General features: G+C 39.4%; 1 protein-coding gene across 1 annotated transcript; it reads right to left on the bottom strand.

Moving 5' to 3' along the window:
• Positions 1–724: 724 nt before the first annotated feature.
• DAD1 (defender against cell death 1) lies at positions 725–19,880 on the bottom strand. The gene is made up of 3 exons (XM_012649171.1): positions 19,586–19,880; positions 10,090–10,260; positions 725–962 (listed from the first exon to the last, which is right to left on the bottom strand). Exons 1-2 carry the CDS (start codon positions 19,794–19,796, stop codon positions 10,130–10,132), a joined length of 342 nt encoding a protein of 113 aa, XP_012504625.1. The 5' UTR covers positions 19,797–19,880; the 3' UTR covers positions 725–962; positions 10,090–10,129.
• Positions 19,881–21,122: the final 1,242 nt, after the last annotated feature.

Genomic DNA, 21,122 nt, shown 5'->3' with positions numbered 1-21,122 from the left:
CATCATCTCAGTAGTCAGCTAAATTTAAATAGTGGAATTCTCAACAGACCTTGTTCCCAAATATGGCAACTCTATAGCACCCGAGATGGAAATAGGGCTGCTAGCATGGTACACATAAATATGCCTAACAGACCTATGTCCTACCCAAGCTTTGTCATGAGCTCTGATCTAAGGAAGTCACAAATCTGAGCTTCGATTTCCTCACCTATCTAATGAGAACTGGAATCCCTGAGATAATTGCCAAGAATAAGAGTATTTGTGAAGGTGCTTTGGAGAATACTGTATTTTATAAATCAACATATACATACAACCCCCTTTTTTTGCACTCCGCTTACATTGCCTAAGAGATACATATTTTACTTTTTACCATTAAAGCATGTTAAAACAGATATAAATGTGGAAGTACGCAGTTCAATTTCTAACAAAGTGCTTAATGATGCAGTTCCAGGAATGCATTGCGGCATAAGAGCGGAAGCACCTGTAACAATCAAAGGATTAGTAAAGGATTACCTGCTCCAGGGAAAAGACAAAGGACTGCCATTTCCCAGGATTGTCTGCACTGCCTTTTGTCATGGATTTCAAACACACTTAATGAAAACAAGAAGGTAGGTTCACAGTTGCAAGTTACCCACCCAAAAAGAGCTTAGCACAGAGGACTGAAGGGGTAAAAAGGATTTTGATACCGATAAATAATAAAAACAAAAAACAGAGCCAGAGGTATAGAGAGGAGTGGCATGGAGTTTTTTAATTTGGGAGGCAAAAGGTTACACTTAATAGAACGCAGAGGTCAGGTTAATAAACATTCATTACAAAGTAGTTCTGACACAGAGCAAGGGAACTTCTCTTGGCTTTCCACTTGCATACCAAAACAGAGTCGGTTGTAAGCACAAATCTGAAGAAAATCCACACGTCCAACGAGCTGCCATCTCAACAACTCTTATCCACGAAAATCAAAAGTGAACCTAAAAGAAAGAAGCAGAAAGGTAAAATGTCTTATGATACTACAGATGGGGCCTCAAATCCTTCGATCTAAATTCTAACCCACAAGACAGTTCAGGGGCTCCTAAACTCAGGACAGTATTTAAACCAGGCTAGTATAACCAGAATGAAGCAAATATATTTCACAGAACATTTTATGGGCATAGTATCCAGAAAAATTAATGTTCAAACATGAATTCCAAGCACACCAAGGCAAAACTGACCAGGAACTGGGAGACAAGGGTTTTAACTGCAGCTCTATCGTTCATTAGCTGCATGGCTTTTACATAAGTCACTCTGACCTCCCTAGACCACAAATTCTTCGAGGTGAGAAGGTTGCAGTTTACCATAAAGAGCTCTTCTGGATTTAAGATGCTTACAAAGCATGGATTTCCAGTTTAGGGGAAGAGGAGGCTAGGGGAAGGAAAGATTCAAGAAAGAAAGTAGCTTCATGACCAGCCTGGGCAATACAGTGAAACCCTGTCTCTACAAAAAATTTAAAAAAAAAAAAAAATCAGCTGGACATAGTGGCCCCAGCTACTCAGGGAGGCTGAGGCAGGAGGATCATTTGAGCCCAGGAGTTGGAGGTTATAGTGAGCTATGATTGCACCGCTGAACTCCAGCCTAGATGACAGAGTGAGATACTATGTCTTAAAAAAAAAAGTAGAGAAAAATTCCTAATCTCAGATTTCACAAAGGACCAAAATAAAAGAAAAAATTTAGTTTTTATTTAAAAATAAAGTTGGCCATGCTCACACTTATAATCCCAGCACTTTGGAAGACCAAGGTGGCAGAATTGCTTGAGATCAGGAGTTCAAGACCAGCCTGGGCAACATTGTGAGATCCCATCTCTACATAAAAATTTAAAAATTAGCCAGCCCAGTGGTGCAAGCCTGTAGTCCCAGCTACTCAGGAGGATTGCTTAAGCCCACAAATTCAAGTGTATAATGAGTTATGATTGCACCACTGCACTATAGCCTAGGCAACAAAGCAAGACTCACTCACTCTCTCTCTCTTGTCTATACATATATATACATATACACATACACACACACACACACACACACACACACACACACACACAAGAAAAGGTTATTTTTAGCAAGCAGAAAATGAAGAATAACTCCAAAAGAAGTGGGTACATTGCTGCTAGAGCCAGATGGAATTGGCTTCCCAAAAGATACAGGCTTCCTTTCTAGTCCCTCAGAGTGGAGCTTCCTACCTAGCAGACTCTAACATGGGTGTGGCCAGAAATTGACCTCTTGGCCCTAGGGGCTCCCAAGTCTCTAGCCATGAGCAGCCAATTTTCCCATAGGGTGCCTAAAAATACTGTAATCTTCTATGTGTGCCATGACTTCAAAAAGGTTGAGAAATACTACCTTTCAAAAGAACTAGACTACCCCAGTAGGTAAAAAGTTGGTTCAAATGACCTGGAGATTCTAGCATCCGAGCTTAAAAGCAAGGTTTTAGACTTTTAGCCAGAATGCTTTTATTTTACTAATGATGGTATTGAGAGAAATGCTACATAATTGCAGAACATTCCTCTATCAGTGGAATTGTACAAAATGTATAATATAAAAGAGCAATAACAGCAAAAAGTGCTCACAGTGCCAAACACGACCAGACCTATTAAAACTCACCTATTCGTTCCATCAACTTTCGTAAAGCAAACTGTCTAGTAATAGACTATGCATTGATATAACATATCAGTTCTAACGGCCAACATGAGAGAGGACTACAGCACAAGGCCATTTTCAGTGAACAAAGCCTTGACACTTACAGAATTATAAAAGAAATTCTAGTTTAGTACAAAAGTTAAGTTTTGAGATTTTATGATATAAAAACATTTAAATCTAAGATGTCGAGGCTAGTCCTTGTTGAAGGCAAAAATGACCCATGAGAGTTAAGACTCTTTGACAGTTGTTTTCAGAAAATCCTATTTACAAAGATCTACTCCCTTCTTCTAAGGCAGATATATTTACTAGACATTGTTATAAAAGCAGAGATTCTAAGATTCTTTGAAATATTTGCTCACAAAATTGGACTATTCAACAGCTCAGTAGAATGATTTTAACTGTTAACCAGGGCATAAAGGTTTCCGGAAACAGACTAATAAATCTCCTCCCCTGATATCAAGACATGCAAAATGGAAGACACCTACTGAGAAAAGTTAGCATGACTTCTTCAGTCTATTTTATCCATGCAGAAAAGATAGCTCCATTTGATCAGTCAGTTCTAATAATCTTAAAAGAAAACAAGGCACAACACAAAAAAACTGTTAAAAATAATTACTCTCTGCATAGATAGAAAAGATAATGCCAGACAGGGTCATTTCTATTTGGAATCTGTATTCTTCTCCAGCATCGTCTCTATTTAGATAGTAGCACTAGGCAGATATGCTCAAATACTGACTTTCCTTTGAATCCATCTCATCCTGGATCCTGGTTGCCCAATTAAAACTGAAATTAGAAATAATGTGAATCATAGTCCATTCTGCATAAATTCTAGATTCAGAGCTCAATTTGAATCACTATAATTTTAAAAGGCACAGATCATATAAAATTCTAAAAAAATGAATGGAACTTTAAAGATCAGCTAGTGTAATCCTCTCATTATAGAGATGAGAAAACTGTAACCTGATAGTTTTGACAAATTTGTCCAGAGCTGCGCTGTCCAACAACATAGGCACTAGCCACAGGTGACTATTTAAACTTAGTTAAAATCAAATAAAATTAAAAATTCAGTTCCTTGGTCACTTAGCCACATTTCAAATGTTCAATAACCACATGTGGCCAGTGGTTACCATAGTGGACAGTGCAGACCCAGAATATTTCCATTTTACGGAAAGTTCTACTGGACAGCACTGGTCCACGGTCACCCTCAATAAAGTCAGGTCTCCTAACCTGCATTCTCCATTTCTCCTGGACCACATTATGGATGGCCAACTTTGCAGAAACATTTGAGATAGCCTGTCTTCATCCTTTCTTATCAACCTCTCCTAAATTATTCCCATTTAAAAAAGAAAAGCAAGTTTAATATTTTTAATGAAAACCTTCTAACAGGAAGATGTATATTTCATCACCTGAAAGTCCTAAACATAATATAGAGGAAGAAATATAAAAGTTTGGAGTTCAAATGTCTGTTATCAAGTTCTCACCTGGTCACTTATTAGTTCCCAGGACTGGACAAGCCAACTTGGTAATTTCAGCAAGGTTTAATGACCTCAGGTGCAAAATGGGAATACTAATATTTGTCTATCTCCATCACAGGGTAGGTGGTAAGGATCACTTGAGTTAATGTATATACAAGTAAACGTGGAATGTATGTGAATCCTGTAAGCCTGGTAATGTGATAACTGTAAAACATTTTACAAATGTTGTTTAATTTTGTAATAGGCCTTATACAAATATTGTACATTTTGTTATAAATAGTCACATTTGTAACTTTCTACCTCCTGTGAATGGATAATGGGAATCTGAGAATATGCATAAAAAGGAACAACTGAAGAGAAAAAAAAAGGCCAAATGAGGATCCACAGAAACTCCAAGTGGGGGATGACTCCTACTTGGAGTAGGAGTCGCCTGAGCTGGAAGGATGGAGAAAATAAGGCAGGGAGTTAAGGCAGCAATGAAATTCATAAACATGAATCTACCTGACACTTTTTTTTTTTGATAGCCTTAAATGGACCAAATACAAAACAGAGTTCTGTCACCAATTGCACAGTCATCAATTAGTGGTTTTTTAGCAAAGAGAATAAGCACATTTAAGGTTTTAAGAATAATAGGTAAAGAATTAATCTTGCCTTCCAATTAGGGAGAAATGAGTTGAAAAAAGTTATGTTGTGCCTACCTCAGGAGATTTTCTACAAATTTAGGACAGTTCCCTTTTGAAGAACTTATTTGGTGACTGGACCTAATTCAATATAAGGTGGAAATGTAAAAGAGAAAATGAAATAAAACAAAATGGGCCCCCAACCAACAAAAAACTTAAAGATAATTGCTGGTGGAAGGTCAGTGTTAAGAGTAATAAAAGGTCTAGAACAAATCAAAAAGGGAGCTCTCGAACTGACAAGATAAACAAAAAGAAACAGAGGGGAAATCTGAGGGTCTACGAGTACACAGTTGATCTTCCCCTATGTAACAAAACCTTTGGCTTTAGGGTCCCATGCCCTTTTGTTCCTAACTCAACAATGCCCACTTCTGGCCAGAATGTAAAGCTCCCCCCAATCCAGCATCTAAACCCACTCGGACCTCTGCTGCCCTCCTATGACTGGAAAGAAACTAGGTTGTATCATAAAGATATCAGTGGTTTCTTCCCCCAAAACCAACTTCTCTGGTATGTTGTAGTACATTCTCCCAGCATATGAAATGTATTATACAATCCAATAGGTGGCAGCAGAGCCCAAAGAATAACATTTAGATCCCCTTCCAGAGGTAATTTTCTCTATATTTTAACTGATGAATTCAAGAAGCCAACCCAATAGCATGTTTGCAAACAGTATTGCTACTCAGAGTCTAAGATGTTCTTCCCAGCCCTCTAGCCCTCTTGCTTCAGCTAGGATTAAACACTATAAATTTTTAAAGATCTGTGGGAGAATGGTCCCCATTATAAAAACAACACAACACTAACAAGCCTTTAGCACAAGCATTGGGCAAATAATCTCCCTGGGAGCTGAGTACACTTCCAAGCTTGAGTTGGTCTCTTCGTGCCCAGTTCATCAGGAACTTTGATTCTCAAACTGTGACCCAGTGTAGCTCTGTCCCTCTTTTTCTCATTACCCTTCAGAACACCTGAGAGGATGATATTTTTTGTAAAGAATTTCACAAAGAAACATGGAAAAACAAAACAGGAAATAATTATAGAAAGTATATAAAATTTTAAATACTCAAATCCACTGAGCTTCTGTGTCATGCATGCATTTAAAATTTACTTCCAATAACCAAAAATTAATCATTTCAGGCATGCATAGATTCTTGGGGCTCAGAAGCTCACTAGGAGCATTTTTACTTTTATATTTTCATTTTTATAATATGAATATTGAGTCTTTCTTGATGACCTGGATAGCTACTCATAACTAGTATTGCCAACTGATAGAGCAGCTAACTTTTTCACAGGGTTTCTCAAACTGCCATCTTTGTTTGGACATGTTTGCTGGAGACCACAAAGTCTGAAGTTAGAAAAGGTTGTAATAATAGATCTAGGTCTTATATTAGTCTTGGCTGAACTAAATTGCCTTGAAAAAGTTCCAGCATTATAGGACAGGAAAGGAATTAGGACTAGAAAGGATTCAAAGCGAACTTCAACTGAACCTATAATGTTTAATCCTTTCAAAATCTATTAATTCCAGACGGTGGATACATGGGTGTTTGTTACATTATTAGTTGTACTTTCTTGTCATTTATTGTCATAATAAAAGCAAAGAAAGGAAAGCAGTAAGGTGAGGACAGTGGATAAAACACTTGTGGTATCTTTTTAAATTTGTTTGTTTAACTCTACAAATTGATAAATATTATATAATAAACACCTGTGAGCAAAAAGGGGTTATAAAAATAGTTGTTTTCTGAAATCAGACAAGATTATCAGATTTATTAGTTATAAGATTTCTAGCAAGGCTCTCACAACCGCAGTTCCTCATCTGTAAATGGGAATAGCAAGCCTATCCTCATGAAGTTTTGTTTGTTTTATGAGATGGGGTCTCACTCTGATGCCCAGGATGGAGCACAGCGGTTATTTACAGGCACCACCACAGTGCACTGCAGCCTCTAACTCCTGCCTCAAACTACCTTCCTACAGCTGGGATTACAGGCACACCACCACACCCAGCCCAACATGAAAGTTATTTTGAAAATAAAATGAGATACAGAATGAAAAGCACTTAAAGCATGGCACATAGTGAGCACCCAATATTTGTTAATTTCCTTACTTCCCTACGAATATATTGATTTTTTAATTCAATGCCATTTTCTTTTCATCTGCCTTTTTCAGAGTAGCTGCTGGTTTCAAATGTCACCCACAAATTCATGCAAGATCAGTTACATTATAAACGTTTATTTTTTTAATACCAAACTCTCAGTTGGAAAATATGAAAAATGTTCAATCTGTTTTGTTCCTCTTTCTGAGTTGGCATAAATACTGAGAACTCATTTGGAAGCATTTTTAAAGTGCTTTGGCACACGGTACATATAGCTGAGTTAGAAGCACATAAAAGGGGCAAATAAAATGTATTATTTTAAAAAAAAGAAAACCTGAGAGCAGGACAGTGTAGTATATGTCAAATGAAGGATTGCTCAGAAAAATGCTCTGGGCAATTCCACCAGAGAGAAGGATTTTTCTATAAACATATTCTCTATAGAATGATTTAACATTGCAATCTGGGATTGAAGATTTTGCTGTACCTGGTGCCCATAATTCCCAGCTTAACGGGTGGTCCTAGGTTATTAATATGGTCTACAGTACACAGTTTCTGCTGAGCCTGCTTTTTTCTCTCTGTTTTTGTCATAATTTTGAAATACTAAGCTCTCTGCAGCAGAGTCCTCCTCCAATCATGACAGCCCTAGGAAATAATTTTCCATGATTTGGTATCTCCCTGAGCCTAGAAAACATCCTTGAAATGTTTGCTCTGTTCCCTTCCTAAGTATACTCATGATTCATCTAGGAAAAAAGATCTTCAGAAATCTAGAGAAAGGCAATCAGAAGATTTATGACCTTTCCAGAAGTCTCTGTCAAAAAGTCCAAGAGTTACTCTTATTTGCAAGTGTAAGGTCAATGTTGATAGGTCAGTTTTCTCGCTGCACTCAAGAAGGGAGAGTCCAGTCCCTTCTCTGGACTCTCACAGTATTTGGTTCTGATCTTCAGTGACGCTCTAACTATACTGTATTTTTTTTTTTTTATTTCAGCATATTATGGGGGTACAGATGTTTAGGTTACATATGTTGCCTTTACCACCCTCCCCCCCCAAGTCAGAGCTTCAAGCATGTCCATCCCCCGGATGGTGTGTGTTGCACTCATTATGTATGTATACACCCATCTCCTCCTCCCTGCTCCCACCTGCCTGACACCCAGCAAATGTTATTCTTATATGTGCACTTAGGTGTTGATCAGTGAAACCAATTTGATGGTGAGTATATGTGGTGCTTGTTTTTCCATTCTTCGGATACTTTACTTAGTAGAATGGGTTCCGGCTCTATCCAGGAGAATACAAGAGGTGCTATATCACCATTGTTTCTTATAGCTGAATAGTACTCCATGGTATACATATACCACATTTTATTAATCCACTCATGTATTGATGGACACTTGGGTTGTTTCCACATCTTTGCAATTGTGAATTGTGCTGCTATGAACATTCAAGTGCAGATGTCTTTTTTATAGAGTGACTTTTGTTCTTTTGGGTAGATGCCCAGTAATGGGATTGCTGGATCAAATGGTAATTCTACTTGTATCTCTTTAAGGTATCTCCATATTGCTTTCCACAGAGGTTGCATTAGTTTGCAGTCCCATGTACTGTATTTTAACTGTTATGATTATATGTCATCTCCCCTACTAGATTGTTCACTTCTGTAAGGCAGGGGCCACATTTTACTTTTATTTATATTCCCAGTAACAAGACACTGACTGGCACATAGGGAAGACAACTCAAGTCTTAATCAGGTGATAAAGTGTATTAAAATACTAGAATAAAGTAGTTCCCAAACTTTTTTACTGAAAGAAACCACTCTGTCAACTTACCATTACCAAAAATGAAATCTTACCCAAACTAACAGAACTCTTTTTGAGGCAGTATCAAAGAAAAAGATTTATGTAACATATTACAAGTAAATGACTAATTCAGGTCAGAAAATGAAGTATAGTCATTGTCACACTGTCGCATGCACATTACACATACTGCTCCAACTTTTGTATTAGATCTCTACTGATTAGTACCCAAAATGATAGCTTTCCATGTGGTGACAGGAAGAGGTTGGTCCTAGGATATTCTTCCCCCAAGAAGGATAACATTTCCTAAGGTTCTCTTTTCTCTATGACCCAGTAACAGCAACATAAATTTTGTGAAGCAAAAGCAAACAAAAGAGCGCATGCATTCATCAGTAAGCTACATGGGGTATTAGAAAGAGTACTGGGCCAAGAGCACCACCAGACTAAGGCACTACCCTGCAAACACTTAACTATGTGGCCAGGGAAGGCCACTGGATTGTTCTGGGCCTCTGTTTTCTCATATATAAAGTAACAGTGTTGACACACAGTTTGGAAAACACCCATGTACTTATTAGAGCTTTAGCTGTACTCAAGAAAGTACAGCTAACTCAAGAAGGGAGAGTCTGCGGGGGAGGGACAGATGGAGGGGAGGGCATACCACACATGAAGGAGAGGCCAAGCTGAACGTGCTTTCTGACTTCTGTCAATCAAAACAACTCCAACTCTACTTCTGTTTTATATACCAAGATTCTATATAGGAGTTTGGGAAAAAAAGAGCTCTACCGCTAATAAAAGACAAAATGGCATTCCAAGTCACTACAAAGATCTAAATAATTTTTTAAAAAAGAAACAAACAAATGGCAAATGAATCAAACAGCATCTCATCTTATATTTTGAAGTCTTCTCCCAAGTTAATCTAATTCCCCCACTTACTTATACTCTAGGACACTTATTAGCAAATGGCCATCGTCATTCATTCAAAATACCCTGGATGCCTATCAGGTGTAAGTGTTCTATAGTGGGTACTATGAGGACAATGGCATTTAAAGTCACCTAAAATCAAAATCAGAAAAAAATTAAAGAACAAATCTAAAGGCAATATCTACAATTTATGTCTCTTCCAAAATCTGAGTTATTTTCATGGAGTTATTGGTGCAGAAATTATTGTACTAGCTACATGCAGTGGTTTTCTGTTACCTTAATGATTTGCAGAACAGCACGAAGAAAAGGCAACGACCATTAGCAGTAGCACTGATGAATCATGATGATATTAATGCACACTTTGCCGACCAACAGAAAAATTCTGCAAACGTCTTATCAGCAAGGGAGCCTTGCCAACCACGATCAAAACCAGCCCTAACCAATTTCTCTTCCTAAAATCAACATTATCGGACAAGGGCTATGATCATCACTTACATTCTTCCAGTCTCCCACTCCTCAAGTAAATGGAAATGATTCAGCCAACAAAGTTCATGACAACAAGGTGCAGGATGGTGTTGGCAAAGAGAAAATCAGCAAAGGCTCGCTCCGGGGAGATGCCTTGGAAATCTGCTTTGTTCTGTGGGTTGATCTGTATTCTCAGGCAAACTGTATAAGAAACAAAACACAAAAATGATTATCTAGAAGTATAAAACAAATGACTGCTAATGACTGTTAATGAATTACCCTATTACCCAACAATTCTACTCTAACAGAAATGAATGCACACACATTGAAAGGCATGTACAGGAATGATATCCACAATCTAAAAGTCTACCAAAAGTAAAATGGATAAATTATAGTATATGCAAATGATAGAATACTATACAGCTATGAAAAAGAACTCCTATACATAAAATGAATGAATTCCACAAATAAGTTGGGCGACACAACCAAGATATTAAAAGTACATGCTGGGCCGGGCGCGGTGGCTCACGCCTGTAATCCTAGCACTCTGGGAGGCCGAGGCGGGTAGATTGTTTGAGCTCAGGAGTTCGAGACCAGCCTGAGCAAGAGTGAGACCCCGTCTCTACTAAAAATAGAAAGAAATTAATTGGACAACTAAAAATATATAGAAAAAACTAGCCGGGCATGGTGGTGCATGCCTGTAGTCCCAGCTACTCGGGAGGCTGAGGCAGGAGGATAGCTTGAGCCCAGGAGTGTGAGGTTGCTGTGAGCTAGGCTGATGCCACGGCACTCACTCTAGCCCGGGCAAAAGAGTGAGACACTGTCTCAAAAAAAAAAAAAAAAAAAGTACATGCTGTATGATTCCATGTATGTAAAGCTTAAAACAAGGCAAAACAAAGCTATGGTAAATCAAGTCAGGATAATGGTTTTTATCCTTCATGGGGGGAGGGGTGACTGGTAAGATGCAACAAGGTTTCTATGGTACTGATAATGTTCTATATCTTTTTTTTTTTAAGAGACAAGGTCTCGCTTTGTCACCCAGGATGGAGTGCAGTGGTGCAATCATAGCTCACTATAACCTCAAACTCCTGGGCTCCAGCGATTCTACCACCTCGGCCTCCCAAAGTGCTGGAATCACAGGCGTGAGCCACTGTCTGGCGATGTTGTATATCTTGATCTGGGTGGTGATTAGATGAGTTAATTTAAAAATTCATCAAACTGTACACTTAAATTTTGTACTCTTAACTGTTTAGTTAAAGGAAAATTAAAGCAAAAATATGACTTCTCAGAGTTATGCTAAAAACTAGAAGCCTACTCAGACAAAAAATACATATAACCAAAAACCCACAAAGCTTTCATATCTCCTGAATTGGAGGTTTCTAATTATACCTAGATGGGGATGTAGCTGAGGCAGTAACAAAGGGACTAAGCTGAATGACAAGTTATAAAAATGTGAATTATTTTCTAATAGAATATATATAATGGATAACAGAGATTATAAACACAATATGTTCACCCACGAGGATCTCATAGCTGTAGATAAACTACCTTTGATCTCAAAGTTCTAGCAGCTGCTTATTTGTCACAAAAAAGGCAGGAGACCAAAACTGTAAAACTCTCGACAGAGAACTCTCCACCGCCACGTTCTATAGTCTTGAAGAGTCTACCAGGTGGGGAACCTGCAGCCTTCTGATTTCAAGATTGTTCTTTTTTAAGTACCAAAATCGGCAAGAAAAGCTTCATCTTTCTCTGCTGCACCCCTTTTAATAAAAGGATCTGCTCTGTAAAATTTGGATTCAGTCAAAAGGCCAGGATCCAGAAGGCCACACACTAACCTGGTATCTTAGCAACAGTCATCACTGACAAGAAATGGAAGATCCAGGAGCACACTCTTCCAAAATATCTCTATGTGTGTGATAAATTATTACACTACTTAAAAAACCTAAATTTGCTTCAGGCTAGTGTAATTCCATCACTAACCAAGAAAAATCAACGAACTGAGATCTAATCCAAAGGTCAGAAAACTAACAGACTATTTCTCCAACGCCCATCACCATGGCAACAGTTTTCATTATGCTTAAACATATAAACACTGTGGAAGCACCACTGATCTTTTTAGGCACCCAGATCCTTCGAAATATGAAGCACACTTACTGAAGCAAGGGCAACCAATTAAAATCCTGCTGTAGAAGGCAGAGTGGTTCATCTATGTCGAGAGCAACCGGCAATATCCATTAATATTTAAAATGTTTTTACCTTTGACAAAGGAATTTATCTTATAGAACAAAGACATTCTAACAGCATGTTTGTAAAGTTGAAAAAAATTAAAACAGTCCACACGTCATCAAGGGGATTAAACAACACTACTGACATACAAGGAAATCCCACACAATTATTCAAAAGAGTAAGGTAAATTCTGTACACACTGACAGTAAAGACATTCGAGCTATATTAACTGAAAAAAAGCCAAAAAATTATCCCATTCCATATTTCTCTTTAAAAATGTATGTATGTATATATGTATGTGTGTGTGTATGTATATATATATATAAAGATATATATAATTATTTTGTCATTTGTTTTACTTGGAATCTAGAAAAAAAATCTAGAGAAATAGATACCAAACTATTTCTGGTTACTGGGGTGGTAAACAAGTGGTAGTTTTTGGGAAATATGAAGGTACAAAAGAAAAACTCTCCATGACAGTGGATAAGATAATGAATTGATGTTATCGTTACCAAGTTATTTCAATGATAACACAAGAATCAGAGTCCCACACAGATGGAAAGGACCTCCAAGGTCCAGATCAACACTCCATTTGATGCATAAAATGCCCAAAGGGTGGTAGGGGGTGGGCAAGCTCAACAAGGCTGCATGAACCACCTGGGAAGCTTTCCAGAGTATCCTCACCACTTACAGAAACTGGTAAGCCACCCCAGATGGAGAATTACAAACTTTCCAGAGCATGTGTTACTGATAAGGGTGTCACATCTCTCAGATGCACTGGAACAAAAAAGGCAAAGAATGCCTGTTCAAAAAGCTCCTCCACAAATGGTCCCTAAGTCTCTCTCTGAGCACGTCCAAAGATGGAAATTCACTACCTCCTCAGGCAGCCTGTTCCATTTTAGCAATTCTAATTTAATCTATCCCCTTAAATGTTCATTCATTCAGCAAAATATTTACTGAGCACCTACTACATGAGACGCATTGTTCCAGGTGTTGGGAATATGGCACAGACCAAGACAGACAAGAGTGTGGCTCTCAAGGAACTTCCACTCCAATGGAGAGAAATATATAACAAACAAACAAGGAACTATCAGGTAGTACCATATGCTATGAAGAAAATAAAACAAAACAATAAAGAGTGACTGGGAAGCTTTTTTTTATTCAATCATCACAGAAGATGCTATTTAAGACCAGTATTTGAAAGATAAGGAACCGATCATGTAAAGATCTGTGGGCAAAGCATTCTACATAGAAAGAACAATCTTGACATGTTCTAGGTATAACAAGGTCAGACTAACAAGACTGTAGTGATTCTGAAGAAGGAGACAAGGGCCAAACCCTGTGGGGGCTTTGTAAACCTCAGGAAAAAGTTTGGATTTAGTTCTAAGTGCAATGGAACAGTATTTCAGAGTTCTGAGGTGAGTAAAATAATCTGATTTACATTTTTTTAGGCTGCTAGAACTGCAACGTGGGGAATGGTTTGCAGTGTTGAAGAAGAAGCAAAGGAATCACTTACGAGCCAAAGAGCTAGGGTAATGGTAGTAAAAATGGAGAGAAGTGAAGAGATACAGGCTCTATTTTGGAGAAAACAGAGCTTGCTGATGAAATGGATGTGGGAGATAAGAGAAATCAACGGACCAGGGAAACCTAAATTTTTGCGTTCAACAACTCAACCAACATTCACACCACGTACTGACTAGTTAAGAGGCAGATGGCTGTGCAAGAAGGGTCAATTTGGGACATGTTAAGTTCAAGGTATATATCAGACATCGAGTGAAGACATCAAGTTGGCAATTGGATTTACTAATTTAGAATTCAGAGGACAGGTCAAAACTAAAAATATAAATGTGGTAGTTATAAGTATACAGATGTTATTTAAATCCACCTATGGAAAGAAATACCAAAATGAAGAGATCTAGAAGCAAGCTCTCAGTGAGAGATGCACCCAGCACAAATAGTAGGAAGGAAAAGCCAGTCAGGCTAGAAGGAACAAGCAGGAGACTGTCATACTACAAAAAGCTTTGAGAAGAAAGCTTTTCTTTTACCCACAAGGAAGCAGCCAACTATGTTAAATGCTAATGATACAACATGGCAAGAGTAGTTTCAGTAAAGTGGTGAGGACAGACCACCACCACCAAGCATGGGTTAAATAAAGAATGGAAGGAGAAACAGTAACAGACAATTCTTTCAAGAAATTCTATGATGATGGAGAAGAAATGGAATGGTAGCTAGAGGAGTATCTGGGGTCAAAAGGAATTTTTTTAATTGGACAATATTACAGCATGTTTGTATGATGGGAATGACTCAGTAGAGAGAGAGAAATTAATGATGCAGAACGGAGGGATAATTGCAGAAGCTGAGCAGCCGAGGGAGCAAGAGAAGACTGGGTCCTCTGCACGAGTGAAGGAGCTCTGACAGGAAAGGGACACATCACCCACCACAATGACAAGTCAGTCAGAGAATACGGGTACAGAGGTAGGTGAGCTGCTATGAATCAGAGATGGGAAGATGAAGAGAATCCTATCTACCTCTTTTTTTTTTTAGTGAAAAAATAAAAGATCATCAACTGAGAATAAAGGAAAAGAAGAAAAGTATAAAGAAGAGAATGAGAAGTTAGTAAGCATATTTTGAAAAAGCAAACATATTAGGGAAGTATTATCACAGGACCACTGGGCAGGGTTGGGTGATCATTTTGTTTCTATTCTCACCAATAATTCTCCGATCAGCACTATATCTAAGTTTACTTGTATTTGTCTCCCACTAGATTATAAACCGTGAGAGTAGAAACCATGTCTGTGTGCTTCACAGTTGAATGCCCAGCACCTTGGCAGAGAACCGAACACATAATTGTTCAGTATTCCTTAAATTATTATATGCATGCTCACAATTTAATACATACAGTGGTAAGCACTGAGGATGCAAAGATGAAAAAGACAGCCCCTGCCCTCAATGGCTTACCTTCCAGAAAGAAGACTAACACACAAACAAACACAGAACAGTGCCACATCTCTGTATCTTTCTCTCTGTCTCTCTCCCTCCCTCTCTCTCTCTCTCTCTCTCTCTCTCTGTCACACACACACACACACACACACACGCACACGCACACACGTCATAATATAGGAGAGAGACCTAGATCTGCTGGGAGAGTCAGAGAAGAGTTCCAAAGGGAAATAGTACTTGAACTGAGAAGTCTAAGAAATGAAGGAATTTTGAAGCCAGTCAAGCAGAAGCAAAACAGCTTCAGACATTACAGAGTGTTCAAAGAATGACAACTAGCTCAATAATGCTAGAGCATAAAGTACAGAGGAGGCAGAGGCAAGAGAAACTGAAGATAGCAACAAAGCCAGACCTTAAAAGAGCCCATATGCCATGAAAAAAAATTTGAATTTTACTTTGGGAACCACAGACAAATTTTGTGTGGGAGTGACACAGTCAGATTTGCAAGTCAAATCAAGCCTGCATATACAGAAGATGACTGGAAGCAGACCCACAGGCTGGAAGGCCAGTAAGGAGGATTGCAGTAGTCTAGACAAGAGACATTAACACCCTGAGACATTGAGAATGAAGAGGCTGCAACGGACATGTGAAAGGTATTTAGAAACAGAACTATCAGACACAAGACTGGCAAACTTCCAATCTCTTGTATAGCAGTGCTGGGAGATAATATCAGGACCCACAAATCTGATGGAAACTTCCAAAAGAAATGCTGGATCCCAGTCTACACAGCCCAATAGTTTCCATGAGATAGAAAATACTCTGGATTAGGCCTCCTTGCCTTTCAAATTCAAACTGGTTTTAGATGTGTAAACTAGGGAGAACTATGGAGGAAAAAAAGCCAAAATTGTTTCGTATAAATTAGAAAACAGAATAGACCAAAGTTATACAATGACTTAAAATCTGATTTGAAGGACAAAGACTTACGTTAAGGACAGTTTTAATGTTTTCCACTTATCCCTCCTAAATAACATCTTAAATAAGCACAGATTTTAGTTGGGTGAAAAAAAGGAAGCTAAAAGGGTTGCCAACATCGAAATGTTACTCAAAAAAGGTACAGGTGTCCTCCTCTACAGATATCTAACCTCAAGATCAGCAGTCAGCTGCTGAGAATGTCGGAAATCTGAAAGAAGAAAAGTATTCTATCTCTGAGGTCCTTTTAAAGCCCATAAACTACTCTCTGTTAATTCAAAAAAAGATAGCTCAATGATGATTTTCTACCTCTGGCTCCTTGAATCTATGGGTAAGTCTCCCAGCTATGAGAGTATAGAAGAAAATACTTTCAAGAGCATATGCTAAGTTAATACATGCAGAAGGAATGAAAGAGAATAAACTGCCAAAAAGAAATTAGAGAAAATTAAAGAATTTTCCCCTCCAATTCATCCTACATACCAATACCAATTTTAAGTCTCTTCCTTTCTTTCTGGGTTTGTTTTTTTTTTTTTGAGACAGGGTCTCACTCTATCACCCAGGCTGGAGTGTAGCAACACTATCATAGCTCACTGTAACCTCAAACTCCTAGGCTCAAGCAATCCTCCTGCCTCAGTCTTCCAAGTAGCTAGAACTACAGGCACATGCCACCATGCCCAGCTAATTTTGTTTATGTTTATTTTTTAGAGACAGGTCTCACTATGTTGCCCACACTGGTCTGGAATTTCTAGTCTCAAGGGATCCTCCGACCTCAGCCTCCCAAAGGCTAGAATTATAAGAGTGAGCAACCATGCCCAGTCCTCTTCCTTTCTTAAAAAAAGAAGAAAAATTTAAGGAATGAAGAGTTGTTGAAAATTAAAAAATAATACAGAAAAACCCTCAGATGCTTTCCTATTACCTACAGAATAACGTCCAAATTCCTTGGCATTCAAAGCTCTAGCACCTAGCACCACCTAATCCTTCAACATTATCTCCTACAATTCCTCTTCTCCGGCCAAACTGGCCTCCTCCATCTCTTCCAACAGCAAACACACCACAGGGAAATCAGAAAGCCCAGCACCACAGGTACAAGGCTTCCTTTCCCAACAATCAAAACAAATGATAAGTATCCAAATTTCCCATTAAAACCAGTCTCCAGGCCTGCTGCAATGGCTCACGCCTGTAATCCTAGCACTCTGGGAGGCCAAGGAGAGAGGACTGCTTGAGGTCAGAAGTTCGAAACCAGCATGAGCAAGAGCAAGACCCCATCTCTACAAAAAACAGGAAAATTAGCCGGGTGTGGTGGCATACACCTGTAGTAGTCCCAGCTACTCAGGAGGCTGAGGCAGGAGAATCATTTGAGCCCAGGAGTTACAGGCTGCAGTGAGCTGTGATGACGCCACTGCACTCTAGCCGGAGTGACGGAGGTAGACCCTGTCTCAAAAAAAAACCAGTCTCTAGTTGATAACCTAAAACTAACAAGTGGCAGAGGAGGCAGGATTTAGTAAGGTCAATGCTGTCAAAAGAAATTCAAATCATACCCTTCTCTGACAACTATGAATTATCACGAATCCCCTCTGGTCCTGAAACCATTTCATTTCTCTAGCCCCATTATCTGTTATCTAATAGGTTTGGAAATCCCAATCCCCTATGTTGACCCCACTATTAATATGCCCTTGTAATAGGCATATTGAATGACAAGCCATCGAGTTCCCACTGGAGACGAGGGAAGGGAGTCTGCCAATTCAATTTTAGCCACAACAGGCTCAAAAACAGCACTTGGCATAAGCAAAAGTCATCTCCTCAAAAACCTTCTGGCTTTATCACACTAATTATCTATAACTCTAGTCCATGCCCACTCTTCAGCAAACCACAATCTTCCATGCCACCCTGAAGTCATTCTTAACCCTGAAAAGTCACAGTGACTTTGCCATGGAAAAGGCTTCTTTCTTTAAAATCAGTTTTCAGGGCCTGTCCTGTTCCTATTCTTCCATACTTAGAGACAAAAACATCAAACAAAATTAATCAGAAGTTCCTTCTGAACAGAGTTTCTTCTCTTGGCCAGTTAATAAAATTCTTAGCCATGTACTAGGGCATAGGATAAGGGGCTGGGAGGCTGGAGAGTATGTAGAGCAAAGAGTGTAGTGTATTTGGTCTGATGATGGTAACACATCCTGAAGGCCAGGATGCTGCTACAGAGAACAAGGTCTTGATCATCTCGGACAAAACTCAAAGATGATAATTAAATATCCAATCAACAGGCTAAATCTCTAACTCCAATTCAGAATCATACACAAATCATTAGGTCCTTAGGCCTATTTTAAATTCTGAGAAGTAGAAGTATCTCTAGTGTGTCTGAACTAGCAATGTGAATGTGTAAAAAGCAGTCTATAGATCTGTAACTTTAAGCAGAGCACCACTGTAAATGAAGCCTCCAGACAACTCTAATTCTGTTTTGTCTGTACTTCAACTAGACTGTAAACCTTTGAAGACAAGAAACAAACATATGCCTAATGTACTCCCAAAGTTTTTACCATAATACCTTGTATTCAACCCAAAATGCAATAGATGGCCTGACGATGATGATCACGCTGAGAAGAAAACATGAATCCTGGCATGTTTTCAAAGTCAAGCAGCAGGCAATAACAGAAATGGCCCATGTGGTGGCCACCTAAAAACCATATTAGCTAACATTCATGGGCCAAGGCTTTCTCCGTATTCATTGAATTCCCACTGGGCAAGAAAAGTCAGAATTTGGCAAAAATTTACAAAGAGAGTGCTCATTAAATATGACAGTCTATAAGGTTATCAAATCCTGGAATCAGAAGGAAAAATAGAGCTGAAACAGAATTATATGAATAAAAATTGAGTTCAGGATAGCGAAATAACAGCGTTATCCACAAGAAATAAGTAGGAGCAGCTAAAAACAAAAATCAAGTAAAGGAGGATTCAACAAGCAAAGCACTTACATTTAAATTCTTTACACTTTCATTGAAACACTTCACCGGAATTTGGTAGTGATTAGGCCAAGGTGAGAGAGATGATTCAAGGTTGGGTTTTTCATCTTAAAAGTCTACCAACTTTAAAGTTGTGTTAAAGCTAAGTGAAAGCTGGAATGGGGTTTTCCCGGGACCAGTATTAAGTGAAATGGCTCACCAGGTTGAGCAGCAGCAGAAGGTGGTTTCTTTAGACATTTAATTCCAGCTGCTAGACAACTGTTTGGTATTAGGCATATGACCTAACCTTTCTGAGCCTCAATTTCCCCATTTACAAAAAGCAGGCAATGCAGGCTCTTCTCATAACCTCACGGGGCGGTAGTCTGATACAAAAGAATACTACGGGAACAAAAGCAGCACACCCAAAACATTATTATTGCGATTACTTATAGAATCATTACCCGCTAGGATGAAACTCCCCACACAAGAGATGAAGCCCGAGAGAAAAGAGTTGAAGGGGAAGGTCCCCACCAGGAGACAGTAACCGAATTGCAGCGCCCCCGTCAGCAGTATATACAGGAGGTACGCATCCAGCAACTTCAGACGCTGCGGAGTGGAGCTCAAATACTCTTCTAAGAACCGGGAGATGACCGACACTACCGACGCCGACATGACTACACGCAGTCTACTCCAACCAGCGTTCTCCAAACTCCTGGAAGACCCGACCACCACACCGGATGTAGCGTTTGCGCATGCGCGCCGTCGCCCCTCTGCGCCGACTTCCCCGGTGTGCCAATTTGCGCAGGCGTATAAGCAGGCCAAGGCGCGTGGGACAACGAATGCGCAGGCGCAGACTGCCTCGCCTGAACAAACTTAACGCCAGAAAAACTTAATGCGTCTGCGCAATGGCTCAATCAATGAGCTGGACACGTGTACTCTTTTTGTTCTGTTTCCGTGGTCTGATTGGTGACGCTCACAGTTGCTCTGGCAACAAGATACGGCGCGAAGAAGAGGGGAAGAAGTTTTACGGCGGACAGCGCAGCTAACCAGAAGGTTCCGCCTCTCTTTGGTCCTTCCGTGTCCTCAAAGATCTAACTTTTTGGATCTGCTTTGAGGCAGCGGTTGGCGTTCCCAGGGTTTGGTACCAGCCCGTCCCTAAATCTGTTAACGGCGCTGTCTGCAGATGTCTGTCAGAAATCATTAGAGCAAGTCAAGTTCCTCCGCAGTGAGAATCACCGCGGCCAATCACTGCGCAGGCACCAGTTCAGACTTGGTTAGTCGGAGGAGTGGGTGTGATGTGGGGCTAGAGGGGAAGCTTGACCTCTCTACCGGGTCCTGACCTGGAACTCGAGATACGGCCCTGCGGTGCAAACATTTATGGGGAACTTACTCGTGCCCGATGATGTGCTAAGTTGTAGGGCCACTCAGGTGAATCAGATGCTGTCGCCGCCATTGAAGAGAATAACGGTCGAATATCATGCATAGAGTATATGATCAAGTTTAGCAGCTCTCTCCCCCAAAGCCGGCATCTTGAACCTAGTGTAATATCCCAGGATATCAGCGCTGAAAGGCCCGCAAGAGCATGCCTGATTCAACTCTATCCTCTCCAACTCATTTTGCAGAAGAAACTGAAATGAAGGTTTGAGCTTTTGTGTTTTAAAAATTGGAATTAGTTATTTATGTTTAGTGGTTTAACTTTTTTTTAAAGCTCTGCCTTCTAGCTTTAGTTGCCCTTTTAATTTCACATGAATCTGACCTAGACCTAGTTCACCTCACTTTCCAGCTGTCTTTACGCACATAACCAGGTACTTCATTTTCAGCTTCTTAATAACTTTGCATACTGTCCTAGCAAAATTCCTAAAATAGCAAGTGAACAACAATGTTCCTTCATTTTCTCTTTTTATTTCTGTCTAGACTGGAAACGCCTTCAGCATTAATAAATGTATCGATTATCAGTGGTGAGCAAAGCCTTCCTTAGGTTCTAGAAAGAAGAGAAAT

Source organism: Propithecus coquereli, unplaced genomic scaffold, assembly GCF_000956105.1.
Source record: "Propithecus coquereli isolate 6110/MARCELLA unplaced genomic scaffold, Pcoq_1.0 Scaffold3, whole genome shotgun sequence".
NCBI classification, from domain to species: Eukaryota; Metazoa; Chordata; class Mammalia; order Primates; family Indriidae; genus Propithecus; species Propithecus coquereli.
This window is presented reverse-complemented; position numbering and strand designations above follow the sequence as displayed.

Coding starts and splice junctions, on each gene's coding strand:
- DAD1 (XM_012649171.1), bottom strand. CDS start 19,796: ATGTCGGCGTCGGTAGTGTCGGTCATCTCCCGGTTCTTAGAAGAGTAT. Junction 10,261..19,585: donor GGGGAGTTTCATCCTAGCGG/GTAATGATTCTA, acceptor TTTCTTATACAG/TTTGCCTGAGAATACAGATC.